The 17,886-nt window shown below is 36.2% G+C and overlaps 1 protein-coding gene across 1 annotated transcript in view; it reads right to left on the bottom strand.

Annotated features, from left to right (window-relative positions):
- The window catches only part of DNAJC13 (DnaJ heat shock protein family (Hsp40) member C13), a 120,163-nt gene that overhangs the window by 90,611 nt on the left and 11,666 nt on the right, over positions 1-17,886 (bottom strand). Inside the window, exons 2-3 of the mRNA XM_023207430.2 lie at positions 12,657-12,737; positions 411-486 (exon numbers count right to left, since the gene is read on the bottom strand). Coding sequence (XP_023063198.1) covers positions 411-486; positions 12,657-12,724 — 144 coding nt within the window. The 5' untranslated portion in view covers positions 12,725-12,737. The remainder of the gene's footprint in view (positions 1-410; positions 487-12,656; positions 12,738-17,886) is intronic.

Raw genomic sequence — 17,886 nt, 5'->3', positions numbered from 1 at the left:
TATAAATGTTCAGGTTACTCTTGCCTTTATACACACATAATCCTACTTCCATGAAAAGTATTTTATACCAACTGGACTCATGACTTACATGTTTTTATTACAGTAAAAAGTATAAGCCTTTAAAAATTACAGAGAACTAAACTACTAATCGTACATAAAGGAGGTGGCCACAACTAACAGTAACTTCAAGTTATACCCTTGAGAACCTAGAAATAAGTGTATTCTCCCCCTCCTCTTTATTTATTATTTTGGATCCCCAAATCAGAGTATTACATAAGCACATCAATCTCTTTCAGATTTGACATTTCTATCTTAAAGTACTGATTTAAGGGAGGGTAATGGGTCACAGCCTGGCTTTTAAAATTCAAAGGGAGTTCATACAAACACCTAACAGCTTCTAACAGGATTACCTGATTTGTTACTTCTAAGGTATTGGGATTATATGTAGTAATCGCGTGAGTTCCAACTGAAAAGACACGCTTATACCTACAAAAGGAAAACAAGTGCTTAAATTTAGTGTTAAACAAAAAGATATTTTATAATATATATATAACACAAAACATTTCAATAAATACACAGAAATGTGTTAGTCGATTAATGGTGATTAATGTAGCTTAGTTATATATTCTCACCTTTTTAAATGTTCTAAAATGTTATTTTTATAAAAACCCACCCACTCATTTTACTGTGAACTATTAACATATCTAAGTAGAAAAGTATGACTTATATGCAAGCAATCTTGTGTGTTGCTAGTATAAATTAAGTTGGGAAAGCATCAGCTGAGGATGCTGAAAGATTCTAAATGGGAAACTTTTATTTTAAAAAAAGACACTACATACCAATGCTTTCAAACTACCCTTACAACAAAGCCGTTCGGAAAGGAAGGAAAAGCTATGGCCTGGGGCAACTGGTCAGTCCATATCCTGGAACACAGCCATATCCTGGAATTTTAATAGTTTCTACTTAAGCAACTACCTATTACATCTCAGTGTTGCAATTTTATAGAAGTAGGAAGCCTATACCACAAACAAGCAGTTTTCACTTCTCACTTCATTTCCTTTCCTTCAAGTAACATATTTGAAGGAGAAAAAACATTTGGGTATCAGTAATCCTTCAGAAGAGAGAGGAATTCATAATCATAAAAGGAAATTGAATTAAAAAAATTTATTTAAAGCAAAATAGTTCTTTGGAAATAAAATATTAAAATGGATAAAACATTAGTATATATAAAACAAAATTTAGGAAAACAAATAATTCACACAACCATACAAAAGTTTTTTAAAATGTTGTGTATAACTCTATGCTGACAAATTTGAAAATTAAGAATAAATCAACCTTTATATGGAAGAATTTAAGAAAGCTGCAAAGAATTACATCCTCCAAAAGCACCAGGCTCAAATGATTTCAAGGCAGAAGAAACCTAAGAGGACCAAGTAACTCCCATGCTTCTTAAATTGTTGCCGATAACTGAGTAAAGGCAGCTTCTCAATTCTTTCAATACTACTAAAATCTGAAAAGACAATACAATAAGAAAAAACCCCACAAATCTATTTTCAAAGTTAATATCAGCAATAACAATCAAGTCGCATTCTAAAATAGTAATACACCATGACCAATTATGTAAACACTTCAATATTAGAAAAATCTATTAATATAATTGGTTATATTTATTGAAATATCTATTTGTATTTTAATATGAGATTTTTAAATTTTTATATGGATATGTGGTAAAGATTTATAAAATCGATCATTTTTCTCTTGTCTATTTTTAAAATCAGTATATTATACAAATTACAAAGGAAATGATCAATTTTAGTAATCTTTAACACATATCCATATAAAAAAGTATTGCTACATTATAAATGCTTTTTTTTTCCTAATTCTACATGTCCAAAGTAGAGTGAGAAACTAAAGAATTAACAGCACTTCCCTCTAACAAAAAAGCAGTCATTTGCTTCTTTTTAAAGTGGAGTGAGGGTTAGGGGACTGGTGAAGTAAACAAGCTATCTAAAGAGCTTAAAAGTCTCAAAACTTCAAAGCCTTTGTCAATTAATAGGAACTAAAACAAAATAAGATTTTGCTCAATCTTTGACTTAAAAGCTGCACTATGAAATCAAATGTGTGATAAGAGATGTGAATTCACAAACTATTTTTCAGAATCACCTTTAAAGTCAAACATGAAAATGCTTATAATCCTGAAATAAAACAACAGAATTTGCTTATTTTATTCTGGGAGCAAAAAGTGAAAGAATGCCTGAAATGTTCCAAATGTAACTGCTGGTGTCATGTACAGTCTTAAGAGGATTGGCTAAGAAAATATCCTTTTCAATCTTACACCAATCTTCTCTACCACACCTAAGCCTCTTCTAATATCTTTCTCATATAATTCTGTCATCTAGATCATACTATCAAAATAACTTTGAGATGACAATATTTTAGACCTATATTGTCCAATAAGACACTTTCTGATATGGCAAATGTCCACTGTCCAATAACGAAGCAGTTCCCAACCTTTCTGGCACCAGGGACCAGCTTTGTGGAAGACAATTTTTCCATGGACAGGGCAGGGAGATGGCTTCAGGATAAAAGTGTTCTACCTCAGATCGTCAGGCATGAGTTAGATTATCATAAGGAGCACACAACCTAGATCCCTCTCACGTGCAGGAGGTGGAGCTCAGGCGGTAATGCTTGCTCACTTGCCCACCGCCTACCTCCTGTTGTGGGGCCCAGGTCTTAAGAGGCCAAAAATCTGGGCTTGGGGGCCCCTGCAATAAGGTAGCAATGAGCCAGGTGTACCTATTGAGCACTTGAAGTGTGGCTAAGGCAACTGAATTTTACATTTTATTTAAAGTTAAATCCTTTAAATAGCCACATGTAGTTAGTGGCTACCATATTGAAGAGATCACATTCTGGATCCTTCAGCAAAAGGATCCTGGAGTTGTATACACACTAGATCCAGCAGAGTACTGTCATAACTAGTAAACTCACAGCTATCTTTCAGATAAATACTGAGCTCTAAAGCCATCCTAAGAAAGCTATAAAAAAAAAAAAAAAATCCTAAGAGAATTCCCTTCCCCTCTGCATTCCCTTCCGTAAGTACTCCCCATGCCACTCCTCTTTTAAGAGTGGCTATTGAACTTCCGCTTAAGGATGGGGCAATTATTTCTATGTCATTTAAGACATCTTTATAAGCAATCTTGAACTTCCAAAGATTACCAAAAAAGCCTCCTTGGATAACAGATATAGAGACGAAAATCTCTAAAATGTTTCACATGTATGGAAAATTAGTCACAACATTTACAGCTAAAAAATTTTTATCAGCAGAGCATGATGACTCACACCTGTAATCCCAGCACTTTGGGAGGCCGAGGCAGGAGAATCACTTGAGGTCAGGAATTTGAGACCAGCCTGGTCAACATGGGGAAAACCCGTCTCTACTAAAAATACAAAAATTAGCCAGGCGTGATGGTGGGTGCCTGTAATCCCAGCTACTTAGGAGGCTGAGGCAGGAGAATTGCTTGAACGGGGGAGGTGGAGGCTGCAGTGAGCCAAGATCATACCACTGCATTCCAGCCTGGGTGAGACTCCATCTCAAGAAAACTAAAAAATAGAAGATTTTTATCTTTTACTAAGTCAACAGCGTCCCAAGTCAAAGAACAGACAAAGAGTCCATGGATTCAGGGAGGCACAAGTCTTCATCTTTGAGGCTGACTCCTACCATAGTACCCAGCATTGACTACAGTATATACTCAATAAATGCTTAATAGCTAAATAAAACAATCTGTCCAAAAATGTCACTATGACCTATTAGCCTGCTCTTGCCTTTAAAGCAGGATGTCAGACAACAAGTAATTTTACAACAATTTTTAAATTCATAGAACATCAGAAAAAGGCTAAGTTCATATTTTTATGACAAAAATATTTTATTGGCTGAGAAAAATATTGCCATTTATAAATGACAATTTATTTTGCTGTTCTGAATTTGCGATGAATTTATTGGCTAATTCTTAAAAATTATCATACTAAAAATTAGAAAAATACAGCCATATAAAATTTGAAAAGACTAAAGTCAGCAGAATATGAGACATTTATGACACATACCATATACATAATGTGAAAAAATATTACAGACCTTTGCCCCCCAAATGAAAAATTAATATTCATTATTGGCTTTACCTACTGCACCTGTTTTCTTTTTATTCAGGGACTAAACTTACATCATTAAATGCCTACAAGAAGTAGGTATTTCTTAAGTTATCACAATTCACAGACTTATTGTAACATAATACGTTATTAAACATAATTTATGTTACCATTAGGTGTAATGTTATTTAGAATCAGGAAACAAATGCTGCTTAAAGAAATACAAGTGTTTGAGGCAATTGCTTTATCTATGGGGCATTTTACTCCCCCTGCAATTGGTGATAAAGAATAAGGAAAAAAAAATGTGCTAATGATAGTATCCGTGGAGATAAGATCGTCTGAACAGGAAGACCACTGAGGCAAAAGCTGGGGATGTAATCAAGCTTTGGATTTGATAAGGTGATGCTTATATTTTTTTAACAGATTAAATTTATATTAATTTATATTAAAACACTTCTAAATTGGCTGGGCACGGTGGCTCAAGCCTGTAATACCAGCACTTTGGGAGGCTGAGACGGGCGGATCACGAGGTCAGGAGATCGAGACCATCCTGGCTAACACGGTGAAACCCCATCTCTAATAAAAAAAAAAAAAAAAATACAAAAAAAAAAAAAAACTAGCCAGGAGAGGTGGTGGGCGCCTGTAGTCCCAGCTACTCAGGAGGTTGAGGTAGGAGAATGGCGGGAACCCAGGAGGCGGAGCTTGCAGTGAGCTGAGATCCAGCCACTGCACTCCACCCGGGGCGACAGAGCGAGACTCCGTCTCAAAAAAAAAAAAAAAAAAACTTCTAAATTATTTTAATTTCTGAAAATAAAAATGTTACAAGCATTCTTAAATTTTCTAGTACTTATGAATATTGCTTTCTTCTTTTAAATAATTTTTTTGGCCAGGTACAGTGGCTCACGCCTGTAATCTCAGCACATTGAGAGGCTGAGGCAGGAGGATGGCTTGAGCCCTGAGACCAGCCTGGGCAAGATGGTAGACTCCATCTTGGGGAAAAGAAAAAAAAAAAGAAAATCCAACAATTTTTTTATAACATGATTTTTTTTTTTTTTACATATGGTATTTTATAGCTTTTTTTTTTACATAAGGTATTTTATAACTTTTTTTTACATGTTTTCTTTAGGCAAAATAAAAAAAAATCAATGTGTTAGGTCAGATACTGTATTAGGTACTATAATGGACTAAATGGGTATCTGACACTGTGCTGGGTTCAATAATATGGCAGTGAATAAGAGTCCTTTAAAGATTTAGTTTCCTCCCAACATTTTATTAGTTATCTAATTCAGACTTCTGAAATAAACTTCAAAGTAATAAGAGCTAAGATTCTTGTCGTTATCTGAAAGTTAATTTCTGACTCGAATATTTAACTAGCTTCTATCAATTAGGTATGTAAAATAGTGCCAACAGAGATACTACAAAAATACTGGTCACCATCATAACATCCATTATACTCTTCTGCACCGAAAATCCATGTAATGCAGTATTATAATAGAGAAAATTCAACATTTTTGTAAACTGAGAAAGTTTATGTTTACTATAAAATAGTCGTTCTCAATCAAATTCTTGACATCAGAAAATTCTTGTATACATGTATTACTTTTAAAGTTCAAGATCCTCAATCATCTTCAGTGGAGAATCTACGCAAACAGGCTTTAAAGAAGCCAAAGCCAAAGAGAGCTATTCAAAGTTAGAAGACAGCGTTTATGTTACAGACTCTAGACCTCATAACACACAGCAAAAACCTTTATAATACCGTAGGCAAGGTTGGCTAGTTATAATTGTTCACTACTGGCTGATGCAAGGGAACTAACAAACCTTCCCTGAAAGCAATTCTATTCATGTCCCAGTATTGTAGATATTGACAACTGTTCCCTAGAACTAAGCCAACATCTGCTTCCCCACAAATTTCACCTGCTGGCCCAAGTTCTGTCTTTCAGCTACACACAGAGCATACCTAATTCTTCTACCAGTCAGACCTTCCATTTCAATTCTTTTTCCTAGGCTGAATATCCTAGTTCCCTTGGCCATTTTAAAACAAGTTTTGGCCACCAATTTCTCGAAGCCTTTAGGATCCTCATGGAACCCAGGATTTTTCCTTTTATCATTAAAAGCTTGAGAATTCAGTAACTTGAACTAAAATTTTAGTCCATCTAACAATGAAATTAAGGATAACTGACCTACAACATTTCTTAGGAGATTAATGGTCAGCACTGGTAAAGGAGGCACTACACCTTAATGGTTAAGCACATCAACTCAAGCCACACTGCCTGGACTACTCACTAGCTGTGTTTTCTCTGATAACTTCCTTAACCTCTCTAAGCTTTGGTTTCCCTGACTGAAAGGTGTGGGTAATACATACAGTCACGCATTGCTTAACTATGGGAATCGATTCTAAGAATGCGTCATTAGGTGACTTCATCATTATGTGACTATCACAGAGTTCTTCTCAAAATTCTGTACTTACTAGTTTTGTACTTACGCAAACCTAGATGGTATAGGCTACTACACTCCTAGGCTACACGGTATAGCTTATTGCTCCCAGTGTACAACATGTTCCTGTACTGAACACTGTAAGCAGCTATAACACAATGGTAAATATCTGTGTATCTAAACATATGGGATCATCGTAGATACAGTCCATCATTGACTGAAATGCTATATAGTACATGACTGTATATCTACTTCATAATGTGAGAAAAGAAATAATCGATGTAAAGTACTTGGCACTTATGTGCCTGGCTAATGAGTATAACAGTCAATAAATGTAAGCTATTCCTATAGCTATTATTTCACTAGTTGACTAACAGAGTGGGGAAACCCAAAACTCCAGTAGAATAACCGAACAAATTATAATTAGTATATTTATGTTTTAAAGTAGCCATAACTGCTTTTTTTTTTTTTTTTTTTTGAGATGGACTCTAGCTCTGTTGTCCAGGATGGAGTGTAGTTGCGTAATCTCAGCTTACTGCAACCTCTGCCTCCTGGGTTCAAGCGATTCTCCCACCTCAGCCTCCTGAGTAGCTGGGACTACACGCGTGTGCCACCACACCAGATAATTTTTGTGTTTTTAGTGGAGATGGGATTTCACAACGTTGGTCAGGCTGATTTTGAACCCTTGACCTCAAGTGATCCTCCAGCCTTGACCTCCCAAAGTGCTGGGATTACAGTCATGAGCCACTGCGCCTGGTCCATGACTGCTTTAGTGTATTCATATTCAAAACAAAGAACAAAATTAATGGGCAAACTGATCGTTCATCTGGTTGTATTGCCAGGATACTCTGTGGTGAAAACTTCACTTCAAACATCAGTTTCACCGAGGAGGGCTCATTCAGATAAAAAGTCGTACTCCTCAGAAAAGAAAAAGAAGAAATGGATAGGACATACTCTGCAAAATTGTTCTGAAAAAGCTTTCAGAACAAATAAAATGGCAACCCATGAAATGTAGTATTTTAAGGCCTTAAAATCCATGATGAAATGTCCATCTTTTCCAGCTCAGATGGAGCTAGCTTTGAACACAACATTGTGTGTAAAACATAAGATTCCGATAAAGGAGACGTGATCCAATTTGCAATTCTAGGTGAAAGATGTTCAAGTCCCAGGTTGCCTGATAATAGTCACAAAATATTAGACAAAGAAAACACAAAAGAATTAATGACAGCTCATCTGAAGTTTAAAGACTGGCAGGGTCAAGAGCAAGAAAAAAAAAAAAAAACCCTCAGGATTCCTGGAGGTTATGAGGATTGGTGGGGTGTGTAAATGCCAGGCAGCAAAAGAAAAAGGTATCTTTTCTCTTATAGAACTCCATTCCTACATATAGGAAAGGTATTAGAAATTCACCAGCTTCCCTTTCCCTCAGGACTTCTCTCAATTTCCTGTATCCAGTTATTACAGAGACTATGAATGTAGTGAACTTGTTATTAAATTTCATAGACTTGATCATTACACATCCTGATGCATTGAGGTGAAAATCCTGTTTAGATACAAAAATGGTACTCTAAATTCAGAGCATTTGCTACAATTAATGTATGCAATATTAAGGTGATCCACAGGTAGATTTTACTTATAAATTTTTATCCAGAAAAAATTAAGAACCTGTACCTTGAATATCGCTCTGAAGTTTTCCATAGTGAATCTGCACTTCTGCTTTAACTGAAACATCTGAACCTTCCTTCCTCTCTGAAATGGCTTACTTAGGTCAAAAAAGAAATTTTTCTCCTTCATAAAAGAGTCTTTTCCCCCCTGAATCTACTCTCCTTTTCTTGCTCCTCCCAGAATAAACATGTAATTATGTGATGTCTATACAAGTTGGAAAAATGAAAAGTGTAGAAGAAGCTAATTTGCCAGCTAAGGCATCCACACCAATGATGAACAGACCCTAAATAAAGGCATTCAGCAGCTATCAACTGAGGTATAATGAAAACTACTACAAAGGTAACAGAAATGGGTCACACAAATATCTTCAAGGGGACTACCTGGAGAGGGTATCTTTACTTTTGTCATATGAAGAGAAGAAAAAATATTTATGCATCTTTACTTCCACAATCAATAACATCTTTCTGAAATGCCGGGTCTAGGTTAGCAACACAGAAATAGGCATGGAGGCTCTAAAAACTCAGGCCCTAAAATCCCAAAAATCACATAAAAAATTTGTTGTACATAGACATGTTTCTAGACACAAGGTTCAATTAACTATTCTGAAACAACAGAAAATTTTTAATGTTGGCCATTTATTTTTTACATTAACACTGCTGAGGAGTACTTTAAACCTAGATTAGAATTGGCCGTATAAAATAGGTAAGTATAATAAAAAGTCTCAGTGCCATTTAATAATGTATATAACCCAATGAAATGATAACTATCACCATCTGGAAAATGTAAACTCTTTCAGGGAGAAGTTAAGATTCAAGGTGTATACACTGAAATCAACAGAACACTGTTGAAATAAATTTTAAAAAATGTAAATAAATGAAAACACCTGTATGTTCATGAATCAGAAGACAATGCTGTTAAGATGGCAACACTCCACTAATGGATCTACAGATTCAATGTAATGGCTACCAAACTGTCAGCTGTCTTTTTTTTTTTTTTTTTTTTTTTGAGACAGGGTCTCACTCTATCACCCAGGCTGGAGTACAATGGCATGATCTCTGTTCACCGCAGTCTCCACCTCCAGGGTACAAGCAATTCTCCCACCTCAGCTTCCCAAGTAGCTAGGACTAAAGGTGTGTGCCGCCACGCCCAGCTGATTTTTGTAATTTTTGGTAGACAGGATTTCATCATGTTGGTCAGGCTGGGCAGCTGTCTTTTTAAAAAAATTAACAACTGACTCTAAAATTCATATGGAAATGCAAGAGACCAGGAATACCCAAAATAATACTGAAAAATAAAAAAAAATTCAGAGACTCATATTTCTAAGTTTCAAAACAGCACAAAGCTATAGTAATCAAGACAATATGGGACGGGCATAAGGTTTAGGTATATAGGATCAACGGAACAGAATTATGAGTCCAGGAATTAATTCTTACAGTCACAGCAAATTGATTTTTGACAAGGGCGTTCAAACAATTCAAGTGGAAAGAACAGTTTTTTCAACAAATGATGCTGGCACAACTGGATATTCACATGCAAAGGAATGAATTTAGAACCCTACTTCACACCAAATACAAAAATTAATTAAATGCCTTAAAGCAATTAAAGTTATACAGCTCTTAGAAGAAAAAAAGAAGTAAATCTTCGTTAGCTTGAATTAGGTAATGGCTTTTTAGATTACCAAAAGCACAAATGGCAAAAGAAACAATTGATAAATTGATTTCATCAAAATTAAAAGCTTTGTGCTCCAAACAATACCATCAAGAAAGTAAAAAAACCTGAAGAACTGGAGAAAATATTTGCAAATCATATACAAGGAACTTTTATTCAGAATATATAAAGAACTCTCACAATTCAGGAATAAGACAACCTAATTTAAAAGTGAATAAATGACTTGGCCAGGTGTAGTGGCTCACACCTGTAATCCCAGCACTTTGGGAGGCTGAGGCAGGTGGATTACTTGAGGTCAGGAGTTTGAGACCAGCCTGGCCAACATGGTGAAACCCTGTCTCTACTAAAAATACAAAAATTAGCCAGGCGCGGTGGCATGTGCCTGTAATCCCAGCTACTCGGGAGACGGAGGCAGGAGAATTACTTGGACCCATGAGGTGGAGGTTGCAGTGAGCCGAAATCAGCGCTCTAGCCTGGGCAACAGAGTGAGACTATCTCAAAAAAAAAAAAAAAAAAAAAGTAAAATAAAAACATTTTTTTAAAATTAAAGTGAATAAATGATTTCAATAGATATTTCATCAAAGAAGATACACAAATGAACTACAAATACAAGAAAAGACACTCAGCATCATGAGTCACTAGGGAAATGAAATCAAAACTACAATGAGACGCTACTTCATACTTGCACTAGGATGGCTAAAATAAAAAAGACAGTAAGTGTTGAAAAGGATGTGGAGCATTTGGGACTCACACATTGAAGGTGGAAATGTAAAATGCTGCAGCTACTTTGGAAAACAGTTTGGCTGTTCATCAAAAAGTTAAACAGAGTTACCACATAACCCACCAATTCCACTCTTAGGTATAAACACAGAACAACTGGAAATATGAAAACATTCACAGTGGCATTATTCATAATAGTAAAAAAGTAAGAACACCACAAATGTCCATCAGTTGATGAATGAATAAACAAAATATAGTATATCCATACAACAGATTATATGACATTAATGAAATGAAGTACTGACATGCTATAATATAGATGACCTTGAAAACATTATGCTTAATGGAAGAAGTCAAAAATATAGCATTCTATATCATTCTATTTATATAAAATGTTCCAAACAGACAAATCCAGAGACAGGAAGTAGATTAACGCCTGCCAAAAGAAGGGGAAAAAGGGAGTTAACTGCTGATTTCTAACGCAGTCTTTAGAGGAAGTTTTTTGCAGGGAAGGCGAGGTGATGAAAGTGTTCTCAAAACAGTGATGATGGTTTACAACTCTATGAATACACTAAAATCCACTGAATTGCATACTTTAAAAGGGTGAATTTTACGGTATAGAAATTATGCCTTAAAGCTGTTATAAAAACAAAACAAAGTCTCAAGGCTAAAAGAATTTGCTAAGAGCACACAAACAGCTGGACTCCGAATTGTTACAAGGAGGAAATAAGAGGATTGTTAAGTCTTAGTCACAACTCTAACATTACCAAAAATTTTGATAATCACAGTTACTTACAAGCTCACACAGCAAAAAGCATTGCAGTAAGTTTGTTCTTTAGAATGTATCAGTATGTTATAACCATATTAAAAGCAGAAGTTGTATTATGATGACCAAAGAATCTACCACTTGAGGAAAAAACAAGGATCATTTAAAGATATACTTTTCTAAGGTTGATTCAAAGAACTAAAATGACTCATACTACCCTGGATATGCCACTTTTCTCCCTGACTTCACTCATTGAAACTAACTAGGGGAAAAAAAAAATTAGAGACAAGTATTCTACAAGGGTAACAATTATTCTAATTTAACAATTGAGCTATTAGACAACAAAATCAAATACTCACATCTTCCAAAATTAGAGGCAGTTTGCTAATGCAAACCAGAAATACTAGAGAGCTCATCCTAAGAAGTTACCACTCCAGTAACTAAAAAATGAAAACTTGAGAGAACACTTACTGGCTTTGTGCATGTGTCACATTTTACCTTGTGGCACGATTCAGAATAATGTGGTCAATGATTTGTAAAAGTGTGACACATTCATTTTACTCATTACTGATCAAAAGGACCAGAGACTAAACTTTTGTAATGGTCAACAGATGCTATTCACTGAATATTCAATATATTTAAGGCATAGTTTTAAAACTTTCATACACGCTATATCACTTCATTTAATCCTTACAAAAATCTGAAGAGTAGGAATTACCATCCATCTTACAGACAGGAACCAGAAGCACTTACATTTTGGTCTGACTAGGGAGCTACTAAAAAATGCCATCGCTCCCTCCCAAAGAAAAAAGATTAAATCCAATTTTTAAATTTAATTAAAGGCCTAAAAAATGGTTAGACTTCACCAGAACGGCCTGTTTTCTCTGACAGTCAAACGGATATGAAAACGTTGGTTACAGACAGGTTAGTCTCTGGGTAACAAATATGTAGAGTTAATACCCGGCTACTACCACATAACCTCATCATTAATTGATAGCATACAAGAGGGTGGATAACTGGTTTATTTTCCTTTTAACTGTCACTTTTAATTCTTACCAAACTCCTTCCCAAGAAAGATACTGAAAACTGGAAATGTCAAAAGAGAAAAAGAATGTAGCATTTACATTTAAAATCGCACGTTTTTCAGAAGAGGAGGCCTGTATAGCCTATTGAGTTATGCAGTATTAATCAAGATTATGAAACAGAGTAATGTTTAAAAAGTTTTATAGAAGCACAGAAAAATAAAACCAACAGGAATACTTACTTCCCCCTCCATGAATGTTTTGTTGTGTAGAAACATGCCAGATCCTTATTTTCCCTAATTATGTTCATTTTGTGCTCAAACCTGGAAGATAAAAATATGAGGGCACTTAATACGTTATGCATCTTTAACCTTCCCAAGATTCCCATAAGAAAGGTAGTATGATCTCTCTGTCACTTTCACAGCCTGCCGTATATCCTTTACAAGACCATTAGGTTTTGTTTGTTTATTTATTTTTGAGACCGAGTCTCGCTCTGTTGCCCAGGCTGGAGTGCAGTGGCGTGATCTCGGCTCACTGCAAGCTCCGCCTCCTGGGTTCACGCCATTCTCCCGCCTCGGCCTCCCGAGTAGCTGGGACTACAGGCCGCCGCCACCACGCCCCACTAATTTTTTGTATTTTTAGTAGGGACGGGGTTTAACCGTAGCCAGGATGGTCTCGATCTCCTGACATCATGAACCGCCCGCCTTGGCCTCCCAAAGTGCTGGGATTACAGGCCTGAGCCACCGCGTCCGGCCAAGACCATAAGGTTTTTAAAGACAAGGACCGGTGTATGCAACTCTATCATAACCTTTAGCACCACATTGTGACTGTCCAACTCTCTCCCACACTGGACTGCGTTTGAGGACCAGAAACGACCCCTATCAACATCCCCAGTGTATAGAATTTTTAAAATGTCAAACAAATAAAGCTTTAAGTCTGACATTGCCAAATAATGCCACGGCACACAATGGACACCTAAACACATTTTCCAAGTGTCAAACCAATTCCACAAGCTTTTTGGTGAGCTACTAAGTGCTGGCCATTTTGCTGACACTACCACTTCAAAGGGTACCTGCTATAAATAAGGCGATTTAAAAATAATTTTCTCGTGGGCACAGTGGCTCATGCCTGTAACCCCAGCTATTTGGAGGCTGAGGTGGGAGGATCGCTTGAGACCAGGAGTTTGACACCAGCCTAGACAACATAGTGAGGCCTTACCTCTCAAAAAATAAGTTAACAGGGCATGGTAGCATGTGCCTATACTCCTAGCTACTTTTCAGAAGAGAAGGGCTGAATAGCACGATTGAATAGTGTGGTATTATCTGAGGCTGAGGTGGGAGGATCACTTGAACCCAGGAGTGTGAGACTACACCGAGCTATGATTTTGTCACTGTACTCTAGCCTGAGTAATAGAGTGAGATTCTGTCTCTAAAAATAAAACAATTTTCTCATTATAAAAGTGATATATGTCCATAGTAAGAAATCTAAAATGTTCAGGAAGCAAATCATTTGTTCTTGCATCTGAAGACATAATTTTAGCTTTTGTATTTAGAAAAATCCTTTTTTTAAACAAGATTGCCACTTGTACTGCTTAACTTGTTTTCAAAGAATGTTAACCTTTCCCCATGTAAATATAAGAAAATGATTTTTAAGGCTATATGGTATTCCAAATTATGAATATTCCAGAACAGTGCTACTCAAAGCATAGCTGCAAATGGTTTGTTTCCAAGCCACATCAAGTACAGAAATTGAGAATAAGTGTTTACAAACTTCTACGGCGGTTTAATTAACGGACTCCTCTGGTTGAACAGGATATAGAACAGATCAAGACTGTTCAATCTGCGTGATGACTCACCAGTGGAATCAGCCTCCTAACAGTCACATGCAAAGAGACCACATTATGTACAATATTCACTGACTGTAACCCAGCATATAAAATCCACAATCCATTTATTTCGCTTAAAAAAGGTAAACTTAACTAATTTTACAGGATAAATTGTTAGAACTGGCTGCTAAAGAAAGACTGATAGATTTTGAAAATACTATATCACTTACTTCATTGTGAATAAAAGTTAAATATGGTTATTTCTTTTCTGACTTAGCTATCTCTCCCTTGCCTTGCTAGTTCAAAACGCACTGTAAAAAATATTGTAGAGACCGGGAGTGGTGGCTCACGCCTGTAATCCCAGCATTTTGGGAGGCCGAGGCAGGTGGATCACCTGAGGTTAGAAGTTCGAGACCAACCTGGCCAACATGGTGAAACCCCATCTCTACGAAAAACACAGAAAGACAGCCAGGCATGGTGGCAGATGCCTGTAATCCCAGCTACCCAGGAGGCTGAGGCAGGGGTATCACTGGAACTCGGGAGGTGGAGATTGCAGTGAGCCAAGATTGTACTGCACTCCAGACTGGCTGAAAAAGCAAGACTCTGTCTCTAAACAAACAAACAAACAAACAAAAATTGTAGAAAATACACGAAAGTGCTAATAATACAAACTGAATAGTTGCAATTGTTTATTTAAGCTTGCTTTATACCTTTTTATACTGTGAATACTAAGTCAGCAAGTATTTTTTACATGATTAGAAAAAACTTTTCAGGCAAAAACATTTTTATAATGGCTTGAGACATAATTCACACACCATAAATTCACTTTTATTAAAAGTGTACAATTTGGTGATTTTTAGTACATGTAGAGTTCTGCAACCATCACCACTATTTTCTGGAACACTTTCATCACCCCAATAAGAAACTGTTAGCAGTCACCCCCCACTATACCTCAACCTCAGCACCTAGCAGCCACTAATCTACTTTGTCACCGTGGGTTTACCTATGCTAGTCCATACCACCAAGTAATATTCTGGTGTATGGATATACCTATTTTATGCATTCATCAATTGACTGACACGGGTGTTGTTTCTACCTTTTGGCTATTATGAATAATACAACTATGAACAAGCATATAAGAGTTTTTGTGTGAACATACATATTCATTTCTCTTAGGTATATACCTGAGTGGTAAAAACATTTTTTTAAAGATACTCTTATTTTGAAATTGCTTTCTTCATTCGTCCTACTTGTTTTTGTATTACCAATTATCAAGAGCCTTTGTACTCTACATAGAACACTCATCCCCTGGATATTTATATGGCTTATACCTCTATCTCCTTCAAATCTATGTTCAAATGTCATCTTTCCAATGACGCCGACCCTAACCATCTTGTTTTAAATTGTAACCACCCTCCTCCTCACTCTACACTTCTATTCCCTCTTACTCCTGTTTTTCCCCCATAGCACTTTTCACATTCGAATGTGCAATTTATTATTCACCTAATTCTACTGGAATATCCAGAGAGGCAGTTTTGTCTGTTCAGCTCATTATTGTTTCTACAGAGGCCCCAAGAGTGCCTGATACAAAACAGGTGCTCAAAAATCAGTATTTGAGTGAAGGAATAAAATTCAGCAAATACATGGGCAATTCTGATATCTACCTCAAATCTGATGCTGTAACAGGGACTCCCAAATAGGGTTTTGTCAAACCTTCTGGAAAGGCATCAGCAATTCATGCTTTGAAAAATAACAAAAGGAAACACAGGTAACACCAAGTTTAAAGAAGCTTTTATTGTTACCACAAAGAAGAAATTTCTTACAGTCAACTAACGTCTTCCTACTAGTGAGTATAGGGACAGCTAAATATAGTCCTGATGGTTGGTGTGGTGTTTTGTTCGTCTGTTTCTGGATTTCATACCTGGGACGACAAAGGCACCCAACTAAGATTCATTAAACCCAGTAAGCATTATCCCTGCCTTCTGAATCTTTTGCAGTAAATGATATTGCTGAAAAGAAACCTGGGCAGTATCTCTGAAGACTCAACAAAAAGGGTAGGTAGGTAGGCAGGTAAGTAGATAGATAGATAGATAGATAGATAGATAGATAGATAGATAGATAGACAGAGAGAGAGAGAGACAGATAGGTGTACAGATATTTTTCCCCTATATAACATAACTGAAGAGTGGAACAATGGAAGAGAAAGGCAGATAGAAAAGGTAAATGGCTGACACTGAAGAATGGGGTTTGTATTCCTAGTCTGTAACTTAAGATATTGGAAAAACTGACTCTGTACCAAGGGCCTATCTTGGGAAAACCGAGAAACAAGAAAATGTGTTGAGTGGAGACTAGTTGATAAAATTAAGGATCTAAAAGTTAAAATGAAAGGCAGAGAAAAATAAGTATTTTTAAATGACAACCATAAAAAACACAGGTCATGACCCAGAAGGAATAAAGATCCCTAATAAACCCATAGGGGGGAAAAAGAACAAAATCATCTCACAATAACAAAAGATATGTAAGAACTTTTAAATAAAAAATTTTAAATAATTTTTTAAAAAAACACCTCAAGAATGACCTCATAGGTATCACTGATTTGGAGGTACATAACTCCAACAGACCTTTCGGGAGATGAATTAAACAACTTTACATCAAGAAGGCTTTTGAAGGTCTATAAACCGGGAGGTGATGAAAGCACCAGACTCCAGAGAGTCCTTAGATTGGGACAGATAAAAGGAGCTTGAGAAGATATAACACATTAAGATAAATGTAAACTACCAACGACCTGGACTATTAGAATAAATATTGTATTCCTAATGCAGATTAGAATGCTGACAGAAAACTAGTGTAGGAGGAAAGTAGTAGTACTTCAATTCTCTGGAAGTTCATATCATCAGTACAAGTTCCTGTGTCCAATATTTGCACACCTAATTTTCTGTCTCTAATATTTAAGAAAGCAACAAGTGATGTTTTACTCTGCATCCCATAAAAGGCTAGTAAAATGGGCTCTTTATGGAAGAAAATTGCTCCTCTATTTGAAAAGCTTGCCTTCAACTACGTTATATTTAAGTAGGGGTATATCTGAGAGCTAAGGGAGAGAAGAGATACCCCACTAAGTAGCCAAGTCAACCCCAGAAATAGTGGAATAATTCAATGCTATATTACCGTCTGCCTAACCTCAAAATGGAGATCAGGATAATGCTTTTCCATTTTAAAACTCCATTAAAGACTGCCTTTAATAAAGTTGGGGAGGCAAGGTGACTCTTAACTGAAAATTTATGACATGTCCTGAAATTATTAAACAACTTGTGTTGAATACTCATCACGTTAGTCATCAGGCTATGCATTTACCATGCATTTATTTCCTTTTTGTCCCCGTAACAACACTTCAGTACAGGTATGACCCTCATTTTATTGAGAAGAAAACTGATACATAAATTAAATCACTTTTCTAATGTAACACAGCTAGTAAGTGATTGGGCCAGACTTCGGACCAACCTGCTCAGTTTCCACACCCTAGGTTCTTAACCTAAATTTTAATACCTTCCCTCAATTAAAAAAAAAAAAAACAAATTCACCCTGACCATGTAATTACAGATGTATCATTTGACAGCAAATTCCTGGAATAATTCAGAACTAGTTTCAGT

The sequence above is a fragment of the Piliocolobus tephrosceles genome, chromosome 2 (assembly GCF_002776525.5).
Source record: "Piliocolobus tephrosceles isolate RC106 chromosome 2, ASM277652v3, whole genome shotgun sequence".
Taxonomy (NCBI): Eukaryota; Metazoa; Chordata; class Mammalia; order Primates; family Cercopithecidae; genus Piliocolobus; species Piliocolobus tephrosceles.
Note: the sequence above shows the minus strand (reverse complement) of the source record. Positions and strands in the feature narration are given on the sequence as shown.